Here is a 23,211-nt window from a genome sequence, read left to right as displayed (position 1 = left end):
TCAAGACCATACTTACTGATAATGTCACTCTACTTCAAAGTGCAAAGCGTTCCTGTCATGCTCCTGCATGACTGTGCCCCTGGAGAATTTCCTCATAGATCAGATGATAAAAGGATGCCTGACAGAAGGGTGTGTGGGGCTCCTACTCATTCTGTGTGACACATTCTGGGCTAAACTGTGACAAAATATACTCAGGTCCCTGCTTGAATTTTGTCTTAATCAACACACAGCTGCTGACCAGAGGACCTGGAGGAGATTTACGGGTGCAGAAAGTCCAAGCACACCTCACCACGTGGAGCAGGTAATAGACAGGTATGAAGTTAAATAATATCAGCCACAATTTCTGTAATAAATCAGAAGTGCAACATGACATGAATCAGCGCAACAGAGGAGGAGAATAGATCAGAATAGGAAAATGGCAAATTATCAAATATGTAAAAAGCACACGTCACTGTTATTGGGCATTTCATTTACACGTCTCAATGGCTCAGGTGTCACTGAAGTCGTGACTCATTGAATCCCTGACTGGCCAAGATTCCTGCAGTGTAATGAATTTAATCTCAGTTTGTAGAATGAGCCATGCATCCTTTGCCTAATTGAATATGTAACTTAAATTAATTTTGCAATATTCATGTAGAAACTCATAACGTTTTATAGACTTGGAAGCTGCTTGACTCTTGAATAACTATGTACAGTACATATTCTACTATGAGATCAAGGCTTTGCTATTATTCAGCTAAACTAAAACACAGTGTAATTCTCAGTAAGTCCTCTTCTCTTTTCGAATTAATATTGATACAACTGCCATTGGATCAGTGGTATCCATCTACACCAGGACAACACACACACACACACACACACACACACACACACACACACACACACACACACACACACACACACACACACACACACACACACACACACTCACAACAACAGATTGTCGTCCTGCCTCTCACTCTGACCCTTTTCTTTTGGTTTATGCTGTGTGAATCTACAAATGTGAGGGGATTCAATACCTTCCTGTGGCTTTGAATGAAAAGAAGGCATTCCACCAAAATCACAAAACATTTTATCATTCCGTGAACCACTTTGATATTCCCCTGTTGACTCTCAACAATGCATCAGATATCCAACAGCTTGTCAGCTGAGAGCAACAAAAAGTGTTTCATCAGGCTATCAGGGAAGTTTTTCTGAGTGAAACACTCAGAAAATTATAATGGATTGTAATGGATTTACATTCCACCCAAAAACTTCTAATATAGAAGACTATGAAAAACTTTTTGCCAGCCAAAAACCTGTACATCTGCTCACAATTTTATCAGTTGACTGTGGTAGACTTCCCAGCCATTTGGGCGAGGTCAGTATTAAATTTAGCCACATAAACAATCTTTAAGTCAAGACTATGGTACAGCAGAGCATGTGACGGTTTCCCATATCCTATATCTTAAATGTTTAACAGATATCTGAAAAGGCCTCACGAGTATCAGTTAACTTTCACAAATGCTTCTAAGGGCTTTTGCCAATTTGTATGAAAGATTATAAAATTTCTGACTTCTATAAACAAATGATAAAGAATGGAGAGAGAGTTATTGGCCTTCAGTATGCCTTCAAGACAGCTCCTTGTCTGCATCAAGAGAAGTGAGGGTGAATTTAAATCTGTAACGTGTTGTTCGTGACTTTTACTGGACTGTAACAAGAGTCAGGATGTAACACGCCAGCCAGCATACCTTTATGAATTTGAATTCTATCCAGCTTCTATCCACTTTGATACAGTGAGCAGAGAAGATCCATAATTCAATGACAATTATGCTTGCTGTATTTTCCGCTGTCATCAGTGAGTCCAAAAATATGGTCTCTGCAGTTGCTGCCAAACCAGTATTCCCACTAAATTAATTAGAGAAGTTATTTCAACAAAAGCACTGTGGTTTTCCACACTTAGTGTTAGCGTGTTAGATAGTGCCAGAATCAACACGACTTGATGTTTGTTTATCATGTCCACAGAACACACCCATGTGTCCATAATAAACCTTATAACCTCAGTGAAAAATGTGAATATGACTTTGTGATGTGTCTGGACATACTTGTGAGGCCTTCAATGTGTAGTTACAAGACCAATGTGTGACACATTATGCATATTATGTTATGTAGGTGTTTACAGTGCAATAGACGTGATTTGAAGAGAAAGTAACCACATTTCCATATGTAAGAATATGTTTGTCATCAACACAGACTGATGTGTTTAAGCTTGTCGATTAGTCTGCTGCTGTTTGTTTTTTTTTTTTTTTTTTACAAATCTGTTTCAGTCATGTCCACAGTTAACGACTGAGATAAGTGAGAGAAGTGAGAAGTGTTTTCTTGCATTCCAATATATCTAAATGCTTGAACTTGAGTCCTTGACCAAGAAAATAACTTCCTTTCTGTCTTCCCTCTTTTCTTGCTGCCCTTTTTCACAGGTCTCTGTGGATGATGTGAGAACACCACTCTTCATATTCACCCAGTGTGTTTCTACATGTATGCCACTGTGTACTATGGCTTTTTATTCCTATGTGATGATGAAAAATGTTCGTGTAGGAATAGAAGCCATTTTACACGTGGTGAGAAAGCAACATGACAGAAGCGTCACAGAAGTGAGAGCTCCTCACTGCCTGCTCGACATCGCTGGTGGAGACTAACATATGGTTGGATAGATGTGATTGTCTTCTGTTGAATGTTTCCCTGTAGTAAAGATACATTTATGCTCATCTTTCAGATGATGAGTGATCTCATTGAAGTGATGATCTGAAGACAAAAAAAAAAAAAGAAAAAAAAAAAGGTAGACTTTGTTGTGTGCGCACCTGTTTTTGCCTCCAGGCACAAGCAGCTTCCACTGCTTCCAGTGTTTGATGCATGTGGTGACAGCTGCAGTCCGCAGGGATGGAAGTGGGAACATTTGCAAAACATGTCATGAACAAAGGAAGAAAAGAGCAAGGAGAGACCAATACAGATCTTTAATAACCAACTATAAAAGAGGCACTTAGTGAACCACTTTACAACTTGCAAGAGGCACTGCATTTCCCTTTCTTCTCTGATTCATTTTGCACATTATTAAAATAAAACTTTGACATGAAGCATTACACCAAACAATAATCTACCTACAATATTATACAATATAAGATACATACAGTATAAACAAGATAAAGCACCTTTGTTGTCCTAGTAAATACTATTCATAATTAAACAGTTGGAGTTACAGACACAGATGATTGAGTTTGTGATTTGTGTGTGGTATTATCAGTGCATGGGAAGAACTCTGATTACAGGTCTTGGGACTGTGATGTCCTTGTATGCACCTGAGTTTATACATTGGAAGCATTCCTAATTTTGTGTTCTATCAGTCTACATATGAAGTACTTGGATGGTTTACACAGTATCTTTAAGAAACATCAGAGAACTAGTAAAGTCAGTTGGATGAATGTACTGTAACTGCTACAGATCTCATGTTCCCTTCCGAGGACATTGGCATTCACATTACAATAAAACACAATGTAGCACCAGGTAATGTTTATACAAAAGGCTAAAATGATGATCAATGTCGATGCAGTACAGTAAAGTTAAAAAATAATACAAAATGAATATGTTGGAAGCATTGTACGAAAGGTGCACAGACAATAGTCCAGGTCAGTTGTGACGTCATTTGCAAAAAGGACTTAAACTGATAAAATCATGTTTTGAATGCAAAATGAACATGCATCTCTTAGACGAACATATCTGACTGTATTTTCAAGTATTCTTTTTTTCCTTTCCTTTAGGTAAATGAAATATAATCTCTGAAACAGATAGTGTCCAACAAAGGAAAAGCAGAAAAAAAGTTCAATCATTTTTCGAAAATAGCATATTCATTTTTTACCCAAAATTCATATCTGCCATTCGTCCTCACATTTGTGTAATAAAAACACATGTACAAAGAAGACATAAAGTGACTATGTAAGTATTTAAAGATAGCATTTCACAGAAAAGAGCTGTGCAATCTCATCCACCATAATGAATTGTCATAAACATTTATATTCTCTTATTCACAGAACCCTCACACGCCGCTCAGTTAATAGATTCTGATGTGTCCTTCCTTAAAGGAATCTTAAAGCTAGTGAGTTTTTGGCCAAACAACTGGCTTAAGAGGTGGTTCTGGGACTCTGCTGTCCGGTAGGAATGGCTCTCCATTGACCTCACCCCCATCTTCGGCCTAGATTTATTCAAAGAATTGTTCATGGGAACAGAAGACACTTTAGAAATAGGGGGATGCAAAGGCCGTCCCAGAGGTCCCTTTTTGGCTTTATAATCCCCATTTAGAGGGTTAACAATCTCAGTTTTCTTTGGAATACAGTTATCAAGCAAACTTCTTTTTGACTGCAAACCCAAGTTTGAAGTCTTGCACTTGGAAACTATTTTGTTGCTCACAACGTCGTCCCGTACTGAGGACAGCACAGGGTAGTCGCTGGGTCCGTCTGACTTTCTCTGCAGAGAGGGATTTGCACACTTGCTGGGGCGAAATTTCTTCTTGGGCCTCGAGTCAACACCAAAGTTCTCTTGTGTGGCTGGAGAGGAAACCCTCTGCAGGCTGTGGGGGGATTTCATATCCTTCCTCTTCTTCTGCGGTCTCGGAGATTCTTTGTCCTCGTTTGTGACGGGAGTGTTGAGGGAAACTTTGGAGTGGAGGACGGGTGTTGATTCTGGAGCCTTCGTGCTGCTAGTTGTAGTGCTGTTTTTAGTGTTGTCATTTGTTTTGGCAGCTTTGTCTTTCATCTGACTGCTACCTTCTTGCTCAGCACCGTGAGCTAAGGTTTGCTGTTTGCTGTCATTATTAGAAGCTTTCGACGTGTGCTGCCACTGCTCATCATCCCTCTGCTGGTCCATCACATCAACAGCTAATTCATGCTTTGCTGACTCAGCTGTCTTTGAAATTGTTTGATTTTCTCCTAAGCTGACAAAAGAGTCCTCGCTAGGTGGAAGTAAATCAGTTTTTTCTTCAGTCTCGGCTGTGTCTCCTTCAGCTGAGCCTTCCTTTGCTTTAATAATCTCCTCCCCCACACTGCTGCTCTCTTTAGATGCTGACCATGAGGTTGTCTCTGCTCTAATGCAGACTGACTCATTCTCCTCTTTCACGTCACATGGTTCAGTAATTGATTTTCCATTACCCTCTTTATCAGGATTAGGTGAGGGAGTTGGGTCAATTTCCTCCTTCTTCGGTGAAGCAGACTCTGACGAGCCCATGTGAATACATTTCTCAAGCTCTACAAGGAGTTCAGAGTAGTCCTCAACCATGTCCTCCGTCTTCACATTTGCACTGTTTGTGTCACTGTGGTATTCATTTGCAATGGTCTGTGTGGAGTCGTCTGCCATGGACACAGAGGGTTTTGAAGACTGTGTTTCAGAGCTTTGATTTAAGTGCACTGAGCTTACACTGGCAATGCCGCTGTCTGAGCTACTTTCTTGCAGACTGTCAGAGAGAATTCTCCTCTTCTTACTTGCAGGCGAATCACATTCATCTTCTTTGGATGTAGATGCTTTGACAGGTCTCAGAACACCTCGGAATTTGAAAATTTTGTTCCCACCAGACAGGTGCTTTTCCATATGACGATCAAACTGTTCCTTCTTAGAGAAGGTATAGTTGCAGGTGCTGCAGATGAAGGATTTTTTAATCACATGCATGACATCAGCACAGAGCTCGCAGGTATAAAGGGTGGTGTGTTTTGAATCCAGCTCGTCCACCTCCTCGTGCGCTCTCTTCAGATGGTCTTTAAGTGCCTGGGCCTCCTGATAAGAGACGGGACATTTGTGACACAGGAAAATCTTTTCCAGATTGTGCACCACTAAATGTCTCTGGAGTTTGAATGGCTTGGGGAATTGTTTCCCACAGTGGTGGCAGTCTCTTGAAGGGTCTTTGCAGTTGGGATGCATCTCCACACTTTTAGGTTGTGGAGGACCTGTGTTGTGGAGGACCTCAAGTGGGGTTAATGTGCTCTGCTTCCCACCTGCTCCACTGCTACTTTTAGTTTTGTGAACTTTTGGCTCAGCGCCTTCAGAGGTTTTACCCTCTCCCACAGTGCTGTCAGCAGCAGCAGCAGCTTTTTCCTGCTCTTTAGTGGCTTTGTTAGACTCTCTGATGGCTTTGCTGGGGCGGTGCTGCATGATTGAGGTGATAAAGTTCTTCACGGCTGTCTCCTGCATGAAGCAGCCTGGAATGTCTAATATGGAACCTTGAGTCTGACCCCTCCGGGCAAACTGAGTGGCATGCTCTCGTAAATGTTCATTGTACATCCACACATCTGATATCTCCTTCAAGCACATTCCACAGGTCCAGATACCTGTCTTGTTCTTGGCATGTTTCTCCCTCAGATGGTCTCTCAGTTGCTCCCTGGAGCTGAATTTGCGCTGGACACACATGTAGCAGGTTGGAGGTGGAGAGGGGTTGTGGGATAACTTGTGAAAGTTCAGCTCACCCAGGGTGAGGAACCAAGTGAAGCACACTTTACACTTGTACTGCTTATCTTTGACCTTTATTCCACCATCTTGCCGTTTCCTGCATCTCCGCTCTGTTACTTTCTTGGACTTCTCATCATCTCTGTTCTCCATTTCAACAGTTGCAACAGTAGGAGCCACTGAGATGTCGTTATTAGAGTCAAAGAACTGAATCTCAGGAAGCTGAAATTTGGTGTTGATGTTTTGGATGTCAATGTTGTGGAAGGTTTGGACACTCTCCGTGACACATGGCTCCACAGCATATGGAACAGCAGGCAGGGGCAGAGGGCAAGGAGCGGTTGGCACTTCTGGTTTACAGGTGCTGGGGTCAGAGGTCACGGCTGAGCTTGCATCAAAGCCGGTGAAGTCAGAGGAGCCACTCCATTCAATCGAGGATTTATCAATGGTGCTCTCAAGTGGATTCAAGAGATTGTTGCCAAGCTCTTTAATATCCTCATGAGCATCCTCCTGATCACTTTGTTTAATATCCGACACCGGCTTGGCATCGGCCTTCATTGTGCTGTTGTGGCACATATTCAACATGATGGCATCATCAATAGATATTGTCTCGTATTCACAGCGGTTAGTTTGATCGACAGTGAACGTCTGCTCTGCTTGGTTTTCCGTGTACTGGTCTTTATTTTGCAGGAAGGGTTCTGATGGAGGGTAATCCTGAGTCACATTTGAGTCGGGCAGTAGCTTCTGTCTTTTGTTTCTTTTGCTGTACACCCTCGGGCACTTTTTCCTTTTTGCCTCCTCATCTCTGGGGAACAGCTGCGAGAACGTGGTGTCGTCGTCAAGTAAGGCCTTCAGATCGGAACTTATGCCGGGAGGACTGAGAGGGGAAGAATTCAAACAGGAGAGAGGATGTAACTCGTCTGAAGGGCCACTGTTGTTCTCAGATTTTATCTCGACTGACACTTTTCTGAGAATCTCCTGGGCAAGGCTCTTTTCTGATCCTTCTTGTTCACTCATCTCCTCCACAGCACTCAGAGTCTTCCTGGAATCATCACATTCTCTGATTATATTCTTTTCTACACATATAGCGTTATCCTCATTATTATCTGAACATACTTCCCCATTTGCCATCTCTGTCATGCTTGCGCATTTCATTTCTTCTGTATCGGTCATTTGATTCAGCTCCACAGTTTCACTAAGTACACTTGTCTCTTTTGTTGGAGGTCGGGATGCATCGTCGAAGGCAGAGTCTGCAGTAACAGGGTGAGGGTATTCCTCTGTTTCAGTAACAGGGGTGTCTGTGATTTTCACCTCCTCAGGAGATTTGCGGTGCCCCTGTACACTGCTTTTGAATTCAGGAGTTATAGCTTGAAGTATGTCCGTTTTTAGTATGTTCAGAATCTCATCAGAGAAAGGGTCGGGCTTTATGTTTACCTCGCTGTTTTTGTTCTTTCTAGCTTTGTTGTTCTTCTTTGCTTTTGTTGGCAGCAGACGGTTTTGATGGCCCATTTCATCCACTGCCACTGCACTTGTCTCAGTTGCCATTTCCTCCAGGACTGAGTCAGCTTCTGCTGCTTTCGATACGAGAGTGCCACTTGTCTCAGGCAGCCCATCTATTTTTGTTGGGTAACCGGTCTGTGAATCATCTTTATGTTCTTTCTCTGTAGTTTGTGATGCTTCATAAATAAGCATCGTCCCCTGATGGTTTGATGTTGTGCTCTGTGGGCCGTGGTGTTTTTCAGCTCTGACCAAATGTTTCATGGCCTTATGTCTCTTTAACCCTGGCACAGTCCTGAAACACATGAAGCAGATTTCACAGAGCACTTTCCCCTGTTGAGTGTTGCTCTGTGTCTTTTTTTGTGGTATTTCTTTGTGTGCTTGGTGCGTTGTTGAACATCGGCCAGTCTCCACTGTTGGTCGCTTCTCTGATGGGTCTGGTGGAAGAGGCTTTTGTTCATTTTCACAGATAATGAGTGGCTTAGTAGTGGGTAGAGCATCTGAAACTTCTTTTCTGAGAAGTGTACTGTCCCCAGCAGTAGCATTCTGAGAATCTAAATTCACTGATTCAACCTTTCCCAGCATGTCAGAGCAAATATGCAATTGCTCAATATTTTCAAGTGGATCATGGTGAGTCTCCAAGTCTTTCCTTACAATGCCAGCTGAGGGATTTGTGCTCTTGAGTTCAGCGGGGAGACCCAATGAAAAACATGTGAATTTTATACTCTGCTGGAGGACCAGTGGTTCATCTAATACATTTATTTTAGCTGCAGGGTCTGCATTCAATGATACCACTGTGTCCGTTTCAGTTTTGTTAAAAATCAGTGCAGGGTTAATGCTCAGGTCACATGGTTCACAGTCATCTCTGGGACTCTGCTTGATATCTGCATTTTCCTCAGGTTTACTGGCTGGTGAAATTGGTATGTAGTCATATTGATTCAGGTGCGGAGGTTCATCTGAGATGCTGTTGTAGTTGAGCGGGCTGAGCTTGAAATCATACATCGGATCACTCTTTTCAAGGCCCTCTGGAGGTTCTGCTGTGCTGGTCACGGGAAGTGGAGAGGGATTGGCGGTTTCAGAGCTGGGGATTTTACACTCTATGATTCCCAAGTCCAGGTGAGGTGGGCTTATCAAAGAATACTCCATCTCAGCTGTTGTGTTCAATTGTTCATCACTGTTTAGAGCTTCTTTGACACTTTGGTTATCATCTTTGATTAAGGAGGATTTTACATTTGGACTTGAGCCTTCATCAGCAGACTTATTATTGCATTTGCTTTGTGACTGACATGAATCATCTTCTAGGTCCGATGTCTGCATGGCTGTTTGAAGAGTGGTTGATAAAAGAGGGCTGGGTGGTGGGGCAGTGTGTAGAAAAAGGCAGGGACTTTCTTCAACCTCTTCTCTGCAAGGTGAGTTTTGGTGACTTGCCATGAAATTAATAGGAAGATGTTCTTTGATGTCCTGAACATGTAAAATCTCCTGTTGTTTCTGAATGGTGTCAAAGGCAAGACCTGCTTCAGGTTTCAAAGAGTCATCGAAGGGGGTAACTTTGCAGGAATCACTGGCGATGATGTCATCAGACTGTGAAAGCAACAACAGACTGCTCCGTCCCTCTATGGGTTGAGTGTCTTGGAAGGGTGAGCTGTGACTTGAACTCTCTGTATTGGTCTCCACTAGTATTGGACTGCAGGGTTTTTCTGTGTTGACTATCTCCACTGACAAATCAGTTGTTGGACTTGCGGCATAAATCTTAACAGGGCTACAATTTTTAGAGGGAGAAAGTCCAATCAAATGATCTTGTTTTGCTGTTTCAACAGCTCCCATCGGATTGTCTGAACGCTCCACTTTAATGTCTCCGGGATTACTATGGTGATCAGCGGATTGTTCTTGCAGACTGGGGTCAGGTAGAGCAGGTGATGAAGGATGACTGCCAGATTGACCAGTGATTCCCTTCACTGCATCTGCTTCCTCATAGCCATCCGCAGTTGAATGTTCTTGGCCATCACTATTGTTTTTATACAGCTGATTCACATTGTCTTCCGCATTACTGTTCCCACAGGACTCCTCAACCAGATGTGGGTCATGTGTCACCACACTTGAGCAGTGAGCAGACTCAATCAAATTGCTATTCTCAGTGATATCCTCTTCCGATGTGACTTTAGTCTCACCCTCGCTATCATCGTTTTCTGAGGGCTCACTTTGCTGCGATGAAATTGGCTGGTTTCCATCGAGAGTGGGGTCAGTGCTGTTGGAGAGGGATGACTGTGACTCATTCAGAATGAATTCAATATCATCCTTCCGCTCATTGATATTTGAAGGTGATAATGTATTCTTCTTCCCGGTAATTGCTTCCTTTTCACTGTGATCTTCTCTCTCAACTGCATCAGCTGCCTGACATTCAAATTCTTGATGTTGTTGACTGGTGAGAGAGGTGACATGCGGCTCCTTGTGTTCTGATATAATGGGTTCTTTTTTGAATATAGAGTCTGAAATCACCTCCAGGCTTTTCATGAGGTTTTCTGCGTATCTCTTTTGTTCTAAAATCTCTTCTTTTGTACTTTCTGCAGGAGTCTCTTTCTCAGCGCTTCTCTCCTCTGGTTTTTGGTCACGGTGGAGCTGTGAGCGTTCAATATGCGAGGCTGTGGCGATCATATTTGGTGCATCATTCTCTTTTTCAGTAAAATGTTCAAGGGCCCTTGGTTCATTGGTAATTGAAGTGTGGGGACTGTGGTGTCCACTCATCAGATCAAACTGGAACGGACTGGACCACGGGAGTCCCGGTTCAGTGAAAGGCTCTGAGGGCATTCTGGTCACTGGAACATCTATCGTTTGCACAGGGCACCTAATATCCAGACCAGTGCCATCACCCTCGGACTCGTCACCCAGCTGTAAAGGTGAAAATTTGCTCATTTGCAGCTGCTTGGGGACGTCCTGAGCTAGCAATGGTGGGCTTTCCAACTTAGTTGTCTGCAGCTGGTTTTCAAGCTCATTCACTATTCTCTTTATCTCCAACTCATCCTCTGACGCACAGCTGTTGAGATTTGCACTGTAGTCAATTATTTTTTCTGGCAGAGACAAAGGGACGTGACTATAATCTGGTTTCTTTTCATTTGATTTCTCAGAGCTGTCTTTGTACTGAGATATCTCATCTGGCAGCACCGGGCTAACTATAAGGTTCCAGTCTCTTTGTTCCAGAAAGGGAGAGAAGGACGACACAAACTCTTGCTTTTTATCAGACGTGTTCTCTATTGAATGGAAACCTTCTTTCTGAATCGGCATATCTGAGTAGAGCCCGCTGTCGAAACCCGTGAGGTCTCCGAACATTGACGAGGTGTCAAATGAAAGCGGGGATTTCATGAGCCCCTGTTCCTGATCCAGAGGGTAGGGCATGAGGTGGAGCGTGTCTTTTTGTATCAGTGGGCCCTGGCTTTCAGTTGGAGATAGGCACACCTCATCCATCAAAGAGGTGCACAGAGATGCAGGCTTGTGTGTGTCTAGGTCATTGCCTAAAGTAATGGCCTCTTTCACCATGCAGACGCTGTCACTCTGTTTTTCAAATGTGGTACTGTGTGATAACTCTGGCTGTGTGACTTGGGGCCCCTCTCTGCTTTTGCCCTTTGTGTTTCTGTCAATATTGAAATCAGTTTCTTTGTTGATGGTGGGAGAGTGTGAATCAAACTGTGGTGGCTTGTTATCTGCGCTGCTGCGCTGTGTTGGTTCTTCTTTGGGGCACAGATTGTCGGCTCTGTGTAGTGTGTTTCTGTCTGAACTGACTGTTATGCCGGTTTCTTTTCTGTGAGACACCGGCCTGTCTCTTGATTTTGTGTGAGAGCTTCTGCTTTTTTCAAAGTTTTTCATCGTGTCTTTTGCTTTTTGTGAGGAAGACATTGGATCAGCAACTTCTGGATTTGAATGATGCTTCTTTGGATCCTCTGTACTGTCTTTGTTATCAGAAAGAATGGTTTTGTCAGTATTATACTTCCTGACAGATTTAGTGAATGTCAGTGCTAGTGTGCTGGACTCTTTACATAACTTCTGTGGGGAAGACCTTTCATAGGTTTTCTGCTCTGGAGGCTCTTTCCTTTTGATGTCTGTCTTCCTCTCACAGTCTGAGTCAGTGCGGTCAGTGCTTTTGGGGCTGTTGATACTATCACTTGAAACACTCACAGATGTGCTGAGTTCACTGCTTGTGGATGACCTGCTACCCCTCCTCCTGAGTCTCTGGTGAGAACCATGTTTCTCAGGCGAGAGAGAAACTTCCTCCCTTTTTTTCACCTCAAAACACTCCTTCGACTCATGTCTCCATGCTGCCTGGTCCCTCTCACTCCTCGCTCGCCATTTGCACTCTTTAGTGTATGTGTATTTACAGCGACTGCTCTGATTTAGCCGGCCCTGGCTTGCTATCTTTACGGGCTCACATTCATCATCTGAGTCTGAGACGTAGTCGTATTCTCCAAATGCGGGGTTCTGTACAGTGGGAGTCAGTCTCTCCATCACCAAGGAAAACTGGAGGTTTTTGGTACCTTTAACATGAAGCTTATGGAGCTTATTTTTCTGTTGAACTATTTTGTGAATAAGTTCTTTGCTCCAGGTGCCCCCTCCAGTGCTTTTCCTCTTGCTCTCTTTCATTGCAGTTCTTGAGGTTGGAGATGTAGAGGCCTGAGAGGGCGTTGACCCTCGAAGTGCAGAGCTGTCCTGAAAGCTGTTAACGCCACAGCGATCTGAAAACTTGCTGGATAACAGAAACCTTTGTGTACTTGTGTTGTCGTCCTCGCTCTTGCACAGTTTTCTTGCCTCTTTCACTTTGCTGTCTTGTTCCCTCATCTTCTCCCTTGAGGCAACTCTTGAATTTTTATGAGAGACTTCTTTTTTTATGTTAATTTTCTCATCTTGTTCCAAATTCAGAGATATTTTCTCAAGTTTGCTTTCTGTGTACTGTTTATCTGTCTCAGGGCTCTCAACATCAGAGTCATAAAAATACTTTCCCTGTGTGAAAGACCTGTCATCATCTGTTGATTGTTTATTTTTGCTCTCAAACACCAGGGATTCTTTGGTTTTCAGACATTGTTTGTTTGATGTTGCTTTGACAGTGGTGAGGTCATCATCAGCAAATGCATCGATAAAGCTGCTGTCTATCTCCGCATTGTCGGACTGATAGCCGAGTCCATTCAAAGCTTCAGTGATAAGGCTATCTAACTTGGCATCCTCCATTTCCAGCTCAGGGAGAGTTACAGGGAGGTTACCAGGGCCAGAGAACAAGTTGAGTTTCATGTGATCTTCCTTATTGTCTCCTTTTGTTTCACTGTCAGATATCAGTTCTCCATTTTTATTCAGGCCCAACAGAGATAGGTGCAGGTCAGACGGGCACCTGGACATTGAAACATTTGAAACATTTGAAACATTTGACACAGATGGCACTGCTTTTGATAGTTCTGCATGAAGCTTCTTGCCGTCCTCCATCTTTGATATGTCCTTGAGGTCATTTTGTGCAAACGTGTGTTGAGCACAGTATTGCTTATGGCCAAGAAATGAAGCCAGGTTATTGAAATTCTGATCACACTGCTTGCATGTGAGAAGCACATCTAACTGGTCAAGATTCGCTGTGGCTAATGAGGTGGCTAACAGCTGATGTGCAGAGTAAGGTGGTGGAGGCTGGTGATGCTCTACCCCAAAACTGTCCATGTAACCTTTGTTTGCATCCATAGTTGTCTTTGGATGTGTGCTGTTTTGCAGGTAGCTCATCATGTCATCTTTGGCTCTGTCTGGTGTGTAAGGAAGGTTTCGTGAAGCATCAGAGTGAAACTGGTGAGGGTGAGAGCTCAGGTGATCTGAAGGTAACTGACTTTTGGCTTGGGGCTGGTGGTAAAATGTGTGAGGGGGTGCTGACTTTGACATTTGACTGTCCTCTGAACTGATGTTAACAGGGCTGGTGGACGCTGGGGAGAGGGAAGAGCAGGTACTACTAGATGCAGGGTTATGAACTGGGGAGGGCAACGGGGATTCATAAGGTGACACCATCATAAGTCCCATAGGTGGGACCTGTAACGGTGGATAGCCGTAGTTTCTTGAGGGCACTGGAAGAGACTGGTTGAGTCCGAAATATACCGCCTTATTCTTGGACTCACATACTTGTGCGTGGCTCATCTCTACTTTAAAAGTTGAGACTGTATTACTGCTATGTTTTACAGTCTCCTGTCTTTGGTTTGAAAACCCATCACTAGTTCTGCTGTTCTGAAATGAGCTGGGGTTTTTCAGTGAGCTGTGTTTATGTGATTTGTTGTCATCCTGCCAGTCAGAGGGGGAAACAATGTAAGCCAATTTTTGATTGCTTATTTGCCTAGATAACTCGATTCTGTTTTGGTTCGGCATGGCAGAGGTTGGCCGGATCTGCTGCCAGGGCATCCTGCTATTTTTAGATGAATTTGGCCTTTGGTCAAGTGCTGGCTGGTTCTGAAACTGAAACTTATCATTCATGTCAGAATACTGAATTGTGTTTTGATCAGCTGGTGAATATGTCTTACCAGTACCATCCCAGGAGTGTGGTAACCGATTTAGAACCTTATTATTAATGTTTTTATCAAAAGGCATTGAGCCTGTGTGAATGTTACTGACTGGAGGGCTGTTAAATGTTTTGCTGGAAAAGTGCATTTGGGAGCCTGGACCTTGTGAAATATTTCTTACATGTTGGACACTTCCTTGTATGAATGTTCTTTGGTTGGCAGCTGTGTCTTTGGGGTGACAGTTCCTCTTACTCCCCGAGGTGATGGTTGCATCCCTACTGTCTGCCTGTAAAGTAGTGTCTGTGCTCTCAGGCAGGGCGGCCTTTCCCTGCTCTGACTGCTGCGAGCTGGAGCCAGAGCTGTCACTGCTGGCTGAGTCCTCACTCAGATTCCTCGGACAGTGGATGGAGGATGATACCCCTTGAATAAACTGTGACTGTGGGGAGTGAGAATAAGAGCTTCCATCCTCTGACTGCTGTTCATTACTGAACTGCGTGCTGTTTTGAGCCATGTTTTGTCCTTCTCCAGGTGTAAAGGAAAATGAGTTGTGGGTCACATGGACAGAACCCAGGGAGGAGTCTGTAAAGTCTTGGGATTGGGGGTTCTGTTCACAGGGAAAAGAGTCAGAGGTTGATTCTTCCAGAAAATGATATCCATATTGAAATGGACCAGGCACAAAGGCACTTGCCTTACTGGCTTCTGTAAGGGCAGTGGATTTCTGTGACGAAACCCCGTAGTTAGCACCATTAAAAGTCCTTTCAGGAGACTGCCATGCATTAGAGCCACTCAGCTGAAAATCAGCCAGGATTAGCTGGCTGCCAGGCTGTGCACTGTTGTTCTCCATTGAGGCAGGCGGCTGCTGCTGTGACAGGGGTGGATGTGGGTGGGATGATGTTCCACTTGAGGAACCCAGTGCCTGTGAGGTATAGCTTGGGGAGGTAAGGTTAGAGGAGGCCTCCTGGAAGCAGCGGCTGTAGTTGAGCTCTTCTTGCTGTAGTTCGGCCTCTCTTTCTGGTATACTGGGAACGTGGAATCTGTAGCTGCCCGAGACTGGGCCACGACTGGTCTCCAACTTCTTGGGTGGCGAAACCTTCTGCTGTGGGTATGCAATACCAATGGTGGGGTTGTTGGAGCGTGGATTTGTAATGCTAAGTCTGTACAGCTGCTGCGGGTTGCCACGCTCTGCCTTTCCTGACCGCTTCCCCTTCTCTCGGCTGCGGCCCTTTCCACTCGGGGACTGGGGGCTGCCTTTGCCACTTGACCAAGTCCTGTCAGTGGCAAATTTTGATCTGTTCTGCAGTGATCTGAAGTCAATCTTCCCCGTCTGCTGTGGCCGTATGACAGCCTCACGCTGCTGAGGACAGTCCCTTTCCTTCTCTAGTTTTTCAGCTTTGGCCCCTCTGCTGCTGGCTCTGGCCTCAGTGCCTGTGCTTGAAAAGTGCTCTGAAGACTCCTTTGTGGTTTTGTCACTCTGCAGTTCCAGCGCTGTCCCCTCATCCTGCAGTTTGGACTCAGCGTCCAGCTCTTTGACAGCGTGTATTCGCTGAGTCTCTCCTGCCATGATGCACAACGCGTGCTGTGAAGGCCTGGTCCTCAGAAATGCTATCTGGGAGACAGGGGCATCGTCTTCTCGGTTGTATGAATCAGTAAACGTCCAGTGGCAGGAACTGCAGGGACAGGGCTGCTCGCTGCAGGCTCATCTCTTCACCTTCATTGCGAACTGCTGATCTGGCACCAGAGCAAAGCAGACCTGGAAGTAAAGGAGAATAGAGAGGATCAGATGACAAGCTTTTACTGTCCAGTAAAAAATATGTGCCTTTTTAAACAAAGTCTGGCGATAATATCTAAACATACAAACGAAACATTATCTTTAAAACAAGTAAAAAAAAACAAACATTAATTCTTTCGCCCAGGTATTAGTATGAAAAAAAGAAATGTGAAAGATGAAGTACAATTACTATATTCCTCGTTTCTGCCAGCAGAGAGCACTATTGCAGCATTACACAGCGTTGCCGTCATGGCACAAAGAACCAGTGTAATCAGTGGGGAATTTCAAAATACTGCCAAACTCATACTCAAAGTCTTGGAGATACTACTAACACTTAAATTCCTGACAACAATTAAAAGACACTTCAAAAAAGTAACTACAGTTTTCATCGGAGTGTTGGATTCCTGCTTTACAACAATGACTTGACGGCTGCACAAGCATCACTGTCAAAATCCTCCACATAAACAATCACACAAAGAAACCAGTTTGGTCTTGAAATGATGAATCTCACTACATTTACTGAGGATGAGAAAAATACAGCGCATGGATCCAAAAAGCACTGCCAGTAAATGAATCACAGACTCCTTAAGAGCAGGGACACAATGCCACAGTGTTCTATTGCTACAGAGTGCTGCAGGTTTAGATCATGGTGGAATATCAGGGATTAGTCAGTCAGCCATTAGACAGTGAGAACTATGGGCACACTGACGTTTGTTGCCTTTCCTCAGGCGTCCCAGACACCGCTTCTCAGGTCCCAGTTTACTTTGGCCCTCCACTGCTTCTGCTTCTTTTGTGGTCAGACCAGATGAAACTTGGAGTTAGCACCGAAATGTAATTTCTAGGCTTGGTAACCAAACTTCCATCCCACCTTCTTGTCTCTTTCCCTTGACTACAACCAACGCCAATGTTTGGGGGTGGCCTACGGATGGAGAGATCAAACATGTAGCCAGAGGATTTGAGTTCAAGCCTCTGTTTTGGCCACTGTCCACCTGCTAAAGTGTCTTTCAGCAGGGGGACATTCATGACAGTTTTAGCCATGCTCCTTCACTCCATTATAAAGGTCTTAAGGAATAAGTAAAAACCGCTAAATGAAATTCCAATATTACTGTATGAAAAGCATGTGAGCACTTTTGCATTGGGCCTCTCCCTCCCTCAGGTGACGACTGTGTCTGCCCAGTCCAACACCTACAGCAGGATGCATTGCTCCGTCTGCTCCATGCATTTTCAGACCACTTTGGGGACTAGTCAAATGTGCAAAGATGAAAAGATGCTCTAAATATTTTCCCCAAAAACTCCATCCTCATTAATCTCTCAGGACATTTTGTTGTGCAGCACTCTCTGGGTCATTTCAGGATCAGCACCTGATTTTGTTTCCACCCTAAATTCCTGAATGCCTCCTTATCAGCTCAGGAGCTTACCCTTTATCAGCTAGCTTATTGCATTGATTTAATTACTTAAAGGGCTCTGTCTTATACAAGCACATACTGCTACCACATTTTTTTTCTTTCCTAAGCACCTTGGTTTGGGAGCAAAGCAGCCGCAGAAATACTCTATTTGTTTGTAACTTAAAAAGATTGCCAAATTATTTCTCACCTCACTACCACAAATAGTGCGAGGCGAGAGGTCCCAAAGCAAAACAATGCATGCTATATGTGTGTGTGTGTGTGTGTGTGTGTGTGTGTGTGTGTGTGTGTGGTAAACATGAGTTATATACAGCAACATTTCAGCTAAGTACAGTTGGCTCTGCAGTAAAAGCTGTATAAAAAAACTTTTTATTATTTCACAACACACCTAAATTCCTCTCATGCTGAGATGCAATCTGATCACCTCAGCATTGAGGATACGATAAGATCATTTGACATAACATTAGCGCTGGTTATCGGGAGGACGATGACAGACTGCACATAAATGAATTCTTTGTGAATGCAGGCAAAATAACCAAACCACCTACGAACATAATAAAACATAAATGTCGTCCTATTCACAATGAAAGGGTAAATGAGGGCTCATGGGCTCGTCCCAGACGAGTGGACTGAAGCGGCTCTGGGGGTCCTTGTTGCAGACGTGGTCCCAAAACGTAAATTTATTTGGTTTATAAAGTCAAGGCCCTCTCAGAGGCACAGAGAGGAGGGCAAGACCTGGGGATGCAGAAATCAGATAGGATGACATGGCCCTAAAGCAATACTTGAGGGCTATGTTTACATCCACAGACCTGTAGCCAGAGTGCCCAGATAGCACCTGACAAATGCAATATCGAGATATGACCCTCCACTTTAACCCAGAGGGAGCGTTCTCTGCCATGTGTTTCCTTGTCTCATCCTCTGGTAAACCTCCCAGAGGCATTTAGCAGGTTGGGAGTCAGGCTTGGGGCTGAGACCTGGCTGAGTTTAGGCCTGGTTGTGAAAAATCACATCCCCTCTACAGCTCCACAGAATCTGAAAGCCGGAGTGTCTGCAGCTGTCTCCGCCACCGGTTAGGGAAACCGGTATGAATGGCCCTGCCAACACCTCCACCAGGCAGCGCTTGATCCAGCTCCGCAGAGTCAACACTCACAATCATACATCATAGCCCCAATTGTATTTGCTCAGACCAGCCGTTGAAGTTTGGGGCTGAGGATGAATGCCTCCAGCAACAAAAAGAGCAGTATGAGGATCACAGGGGCCTTACAGAAGTAGCACCAAAGCCTGAGCTGTCAGTTTACAAAGAGTAAAGGGTCATTTATATCCTAACAAATGTCTTGTCCACTTCCCCTACTGCCCTGCGCAGCTCAGTGACTCTAAGTAACACAGGCCAGAATTACTTCACGTAACAAAAACTTTCTGCATATCAGTCTGTTAGTCTGGTGGTGTCTTTGGTACAGCTTATTCAGTTTTATCTTGAAAAGTATAAATTGTCCTTGGACTGTGCATAAATACAGCGTGGTGGTGACAGAATTGCAAGCTGGGCAGAAGTTGATATCAAATCCTGTGCGACTGGTCTAAAATTTGTTCCATAAAAGTGTGTTTTAGTGGAGTTTTACAAGTCAATTAAGGCTGTGTGTGTGTGTGTGTGTGTGTGTGTGTGTGTGTGTGTGTGTGTGTGTGTGTTATTTAGGCTTCCTGTCAAATCACCAAGTCTCTCAAGCAGTGGCGCCCCATATGGCTTCACCACAACACCACCCTGATGCTTAAGACTGCTGAGTGTTGAAGAACTGGTGCGTTTGTGGTATAGGTGCATGTGTGTTTGTGTGAATGTGTATGTGAGAGCAGAACTACAACAAAACTGAAGAAAGAGGAGTGTTTTTCCCTTACTTATACAAGGGGCATGTACTGGTTTCCCTCTGAAATGAGGGAGTGGGTAAAAGGTGCTTGAAAGAAAACTCAATTTCCTGAAACTCTTTTTCCTGTCATTTTGGTGCAGGATGTATGTGGTGTTGGCTTGAGTGAAAATATGCTGGTAGCACTGTGAAAATCTCTGTCGACTCGTCACATCAGTGCCTTAAGCTCGTAATTGGTTTTGCAATTTCTATTTTCCAAGAGGCCAAAGCCCCCAATAAGCTCCATATCTCTCAAAGTCAGTTAACTTAACAGACTAGAGGCTCTGCGTCTCTTTCTTTTGAGCTATTCAACAATACTGTTGATGTATGTTCTGTAATAGGAGAGCACCCAAAGGTGGCTAAAAGAAATGGAAAAAACAGACCACTGCTACCGAGATAGGCGATCTTAACAGAGCAGAAATTTAACATTTGTGTAAGATTCCACACAAAACAGTTTAATCCTGAAGACAATGACTCTCCAGAGAGACAAAGCATTATTCGAGCCAAGTGAAGGGCAGAAGCAAGCCCAGCACTCCACTCATACAAACAATGGCTCCCTTTATAATAATGTAAATCAATAACTAGCATTAGCAGGAATTTCCCAAGTTGTTCAGCTTTTCCAGATGCTCACTCACTGAAATATCACCACAAAGACCACTGAGAGAGAGAAGACAGATGAAGATGAGGGGTGATGAGATCAGAGGTGCTGGAGAGGATAAGAGAGGAGAAAGAATAATCTTGACAACAGTAGTAGGGAAAGCCATTAGAGAGTAGGAAAATCATACAAAGCGATGAATGGGGAGGGGATGTTCAGTATGCTGCTTAGCCCAGTAGGCTGTGTAATCGGTGGGATGCAGGGGGGGAGGGTAGTGGGGGGGGTGGGGATCAGGTGGCAGAATAAAAGCTGTCTGACTGCTCTCCTCACACCTCTCCTAGCATGACTGGTCCAGCGAAGGGAATGCGCAGCGAGAGCGGCTGGCCCAGGGCCCGTGCAGGGGCGCGCCGCCAAAACCTCGGTCAGCGTGCCTGCCTACTCCTCTGTATTTTTGGAAACATCCATTATGCAAGCAATTTGCCTTTAAGATCTCGGAGCATACGCACATTCAAAGGCAGACCGGGAGGAGAGATGTCAGTGGTGTGAAGAGAGCCCGGCACGCTTTCATGACTATAACACCACACAGTTATTAATACAGAAGCTCTGGATGCGGTTATATGAACAGCAGTGGTCTGTCAGTAGTTTACAAACTTAATTTCTCAACTTATGATTTAGAGAGAATAATTAATGAGTCATCCGTCTTCCTCTGTGCTGGTGATGTTCAGAATATTTGGAAGATGCCGGAGGAACCAACGTCTCAACGCTTCAAATGCAACAGTGAGCACAGTACTGAAGGAGGCCTGTTATATTCGTGCCTCCCTACCTCCACCACCCCTAACCCCACCCTTAACCCAGCGTGGTTAGCTGCGCAGTTGGGAAAATGGAAGAAGTGTGTTTGTGTGTAGTGTGCGTGTCTAACTGTCTCAGTATGTGTCTGTACGCATGCATGTGTGTGTGTGTGTGTCTGAGGGGGTTTTGGTGTGTAATTCCAGAGGCTCCCCTTACCCCCTCCAAAGTTTTTCCTCTTTCTCAGACGAGTTTTTTTCTTTTATTTATTTTTTTCTAACCACTGGATTCTGGACTCAGTCTGTTTCCATATTGCAAACCACAGCATTCCACAAACATGATGGAATCTTTGTTTTAGAGCGTCTAAAGATCTTTTTTTTTTCCTCTTTTTGACATAATTTCCCTTATTTCTGCATGTCTATGGAATATTACTTGTGTGTCTCTGTGAAAAATAGGTAGTGTATGATAGACTGTAAAACATGACTGAGTAGAACAGGATATTAGTGAAAGGGCAAGCAAAATTTCCTGACTCCCACTTATAACTCCGATCACCTTATCCTTAATGGATAAAATCCGTCTTTAAGGTTTTTTTCCTCCTGCATTCCTTTTTTTTCAGTGTATCAATATTTGCCTGTCCCTTGTGCTGCCTGGGGCAGAGTATTTGGTTGCTTCTCAAAATTCACCAAAGTTTGATTAAATGTGAGTGAAACTTTTAGACAAGGATTCATTAATGCAGTCCTCTGTAAACTCAAACTTAATTATCGCAGTCGTCACGTCTGAGGCTACGCTCTTGCATTTTAATAAGTGAATATTTAGCTAAGAGTCAGTTTTTATCATAGCACACACTGAGAAAATCACCACTTAAAAAGCTAACCAGTGCTGGTTAGGTATTTATAAGGTAAGGCACACTCAATCAATATTTTTTTTACCAAGCCGCACACCTTAAGAGACATCCTGAGCTCTCAGTCACTAAACACTGGTTAAAAGGTAACCGTGGAGAGTGCCATTTTAAGGTGGTCACTGGGTGAAAAATATTGAATGTGGATGTGGCGGATGGACCCCCCCACACACACACATAAACAAGAGGGGAAGGATGAAATATGGCAGCCTCGACTTCAACCTTTTTCGCCAGACACTACAAGGAAATCATAAATCTTTAGTTTTAGTTGTGCTTCAAATTTCAAAAGCGAACGGAACCAGCAAAAAACAACAACATTTTCACGTTCATTGCCGTTCAGCTGTAAATCCAAATGGAAAGAAACCTTTTTTTAATCTCTTATTTAGAGTTCTCAAATGGTTTACAAGATTGCAAGCGGTAAACACATCCTTATGAAAACACAGCCAAATACAAATTCATCTTTATCTGCAGCTGTGACAAATGTTTTTCCAACAGTTTTCTCCGTCTCTCATCTTCATTCGTTCATTCCTGTGTGGATATAAACACATGTTCAAACCCCCACAGGCAGATGCAAGCAGCTCATGCACACACATTAGAACTACAATGGTATGTAAGCTTTATATATTATTTATCTTGTGCTGATTTAATATAAATGCGTTTGTTGTAGTTCCACAGTCACTCAGTAGTTCCTGTGGGCATAGCTTAACAATCTCCCATTGATCCTTGCTAATTTAGAAACGTATAACAGAGGAAGCCTTATATTTATGTAGGAACTGCATGTTTTGCTCCATTGAGATTTACACATCCTCGACCACAAGGAAGCCAGAGGCAGTGAGGGGAGTTTCGCCCACTACCACATAGGTGAAAGTCCAGGGATGAGACCTGGCCTGCAGCGGCAGAGTTACAACCGGAGTGCCAGTGGCCTCAGGGGACTCAGCCTTTTCTTACTGACCTGTCACCCTCCGTCCCATGAATCAGTGAATAAACTCACCTGAGACAAGCGTGCATGTGCAGGGAGGGAAGCAGATAACTGTGTCCTCATGTCACTAACCCCTCAAGTTTTGACAGAAGCTCTTTATCCTCATACGTAACGCATACATGGCAAAACACTTATTCAGCAATACACGCACTCCTATTTTTACAGCAAAACAGTGGGTACAGTGTCACAAAAGCTCCATAATGATTTTTACAGGCGGCATCAGGCTGGTGCTTCAGAGAAAGGGCTAATGTTTTGAGCAGTCATGAAACTCTATATTCCTACGCAAAATTACCAAACGCAAACCTACCAGCATCTGGAATTTGAAGCATTTCATGTGTTTTATCGTGATATAAATAAGTCACAAGTACAGTACGGGCCGCATAAAGTTTAATCTGCTAGGAATAAATGTGACATCTTGGCTTGATTTGTTTTGCATG

General features: G+C 43.9%; 1 protein-coding gene across 1 annotated transcript in view; it reads right to left on the bottom strand.

The window, feature by feature from the left end:
• Positions 1-2,975: 2,975 nt before the first annotated feature.
• LOC130176158 (zinc finger protein 469) overlaps positions 2,976-23,211 on the bottom strand; it is a 183,783-nt gene continuing 163,547 nt past the window's right edge. The window contains exon 6 of the mRNA XM_056387093.1: positions 2,976-16,203. Within this exon, the coding sequence (XP_056243068.1) occupies positions 4,078-16,014 (11,937 nt within the window). The 5' untranslated portion in view covers positions 16,015-16,203 and the 3' untranslated portion in view covers positions 2,976-4,077. The remainder of the gene's footprint in view (positions 16,204-23,211) is intronic.

Source organism: Seriola aureovittata, chromosome 10 (genome assembly GCF_021018895.1).
Source record: "Seriola aureovittata isolate HTS-2021-v1 ecotype China chromosome 10, ASM2101889v1, whole genome shotgun sequence".
Lineage (NCBI taxonomy): Eukaryota > Metazoa > Chordata > Actinopteri > Carangiformes > Carangidae > Seriola > Seriola aureovittata.
The sequence above is the reverse complement of the archived record's forward strand: the minus strand, read 5'-3'. Positions and strand labels throughout refer to the sequence as shown.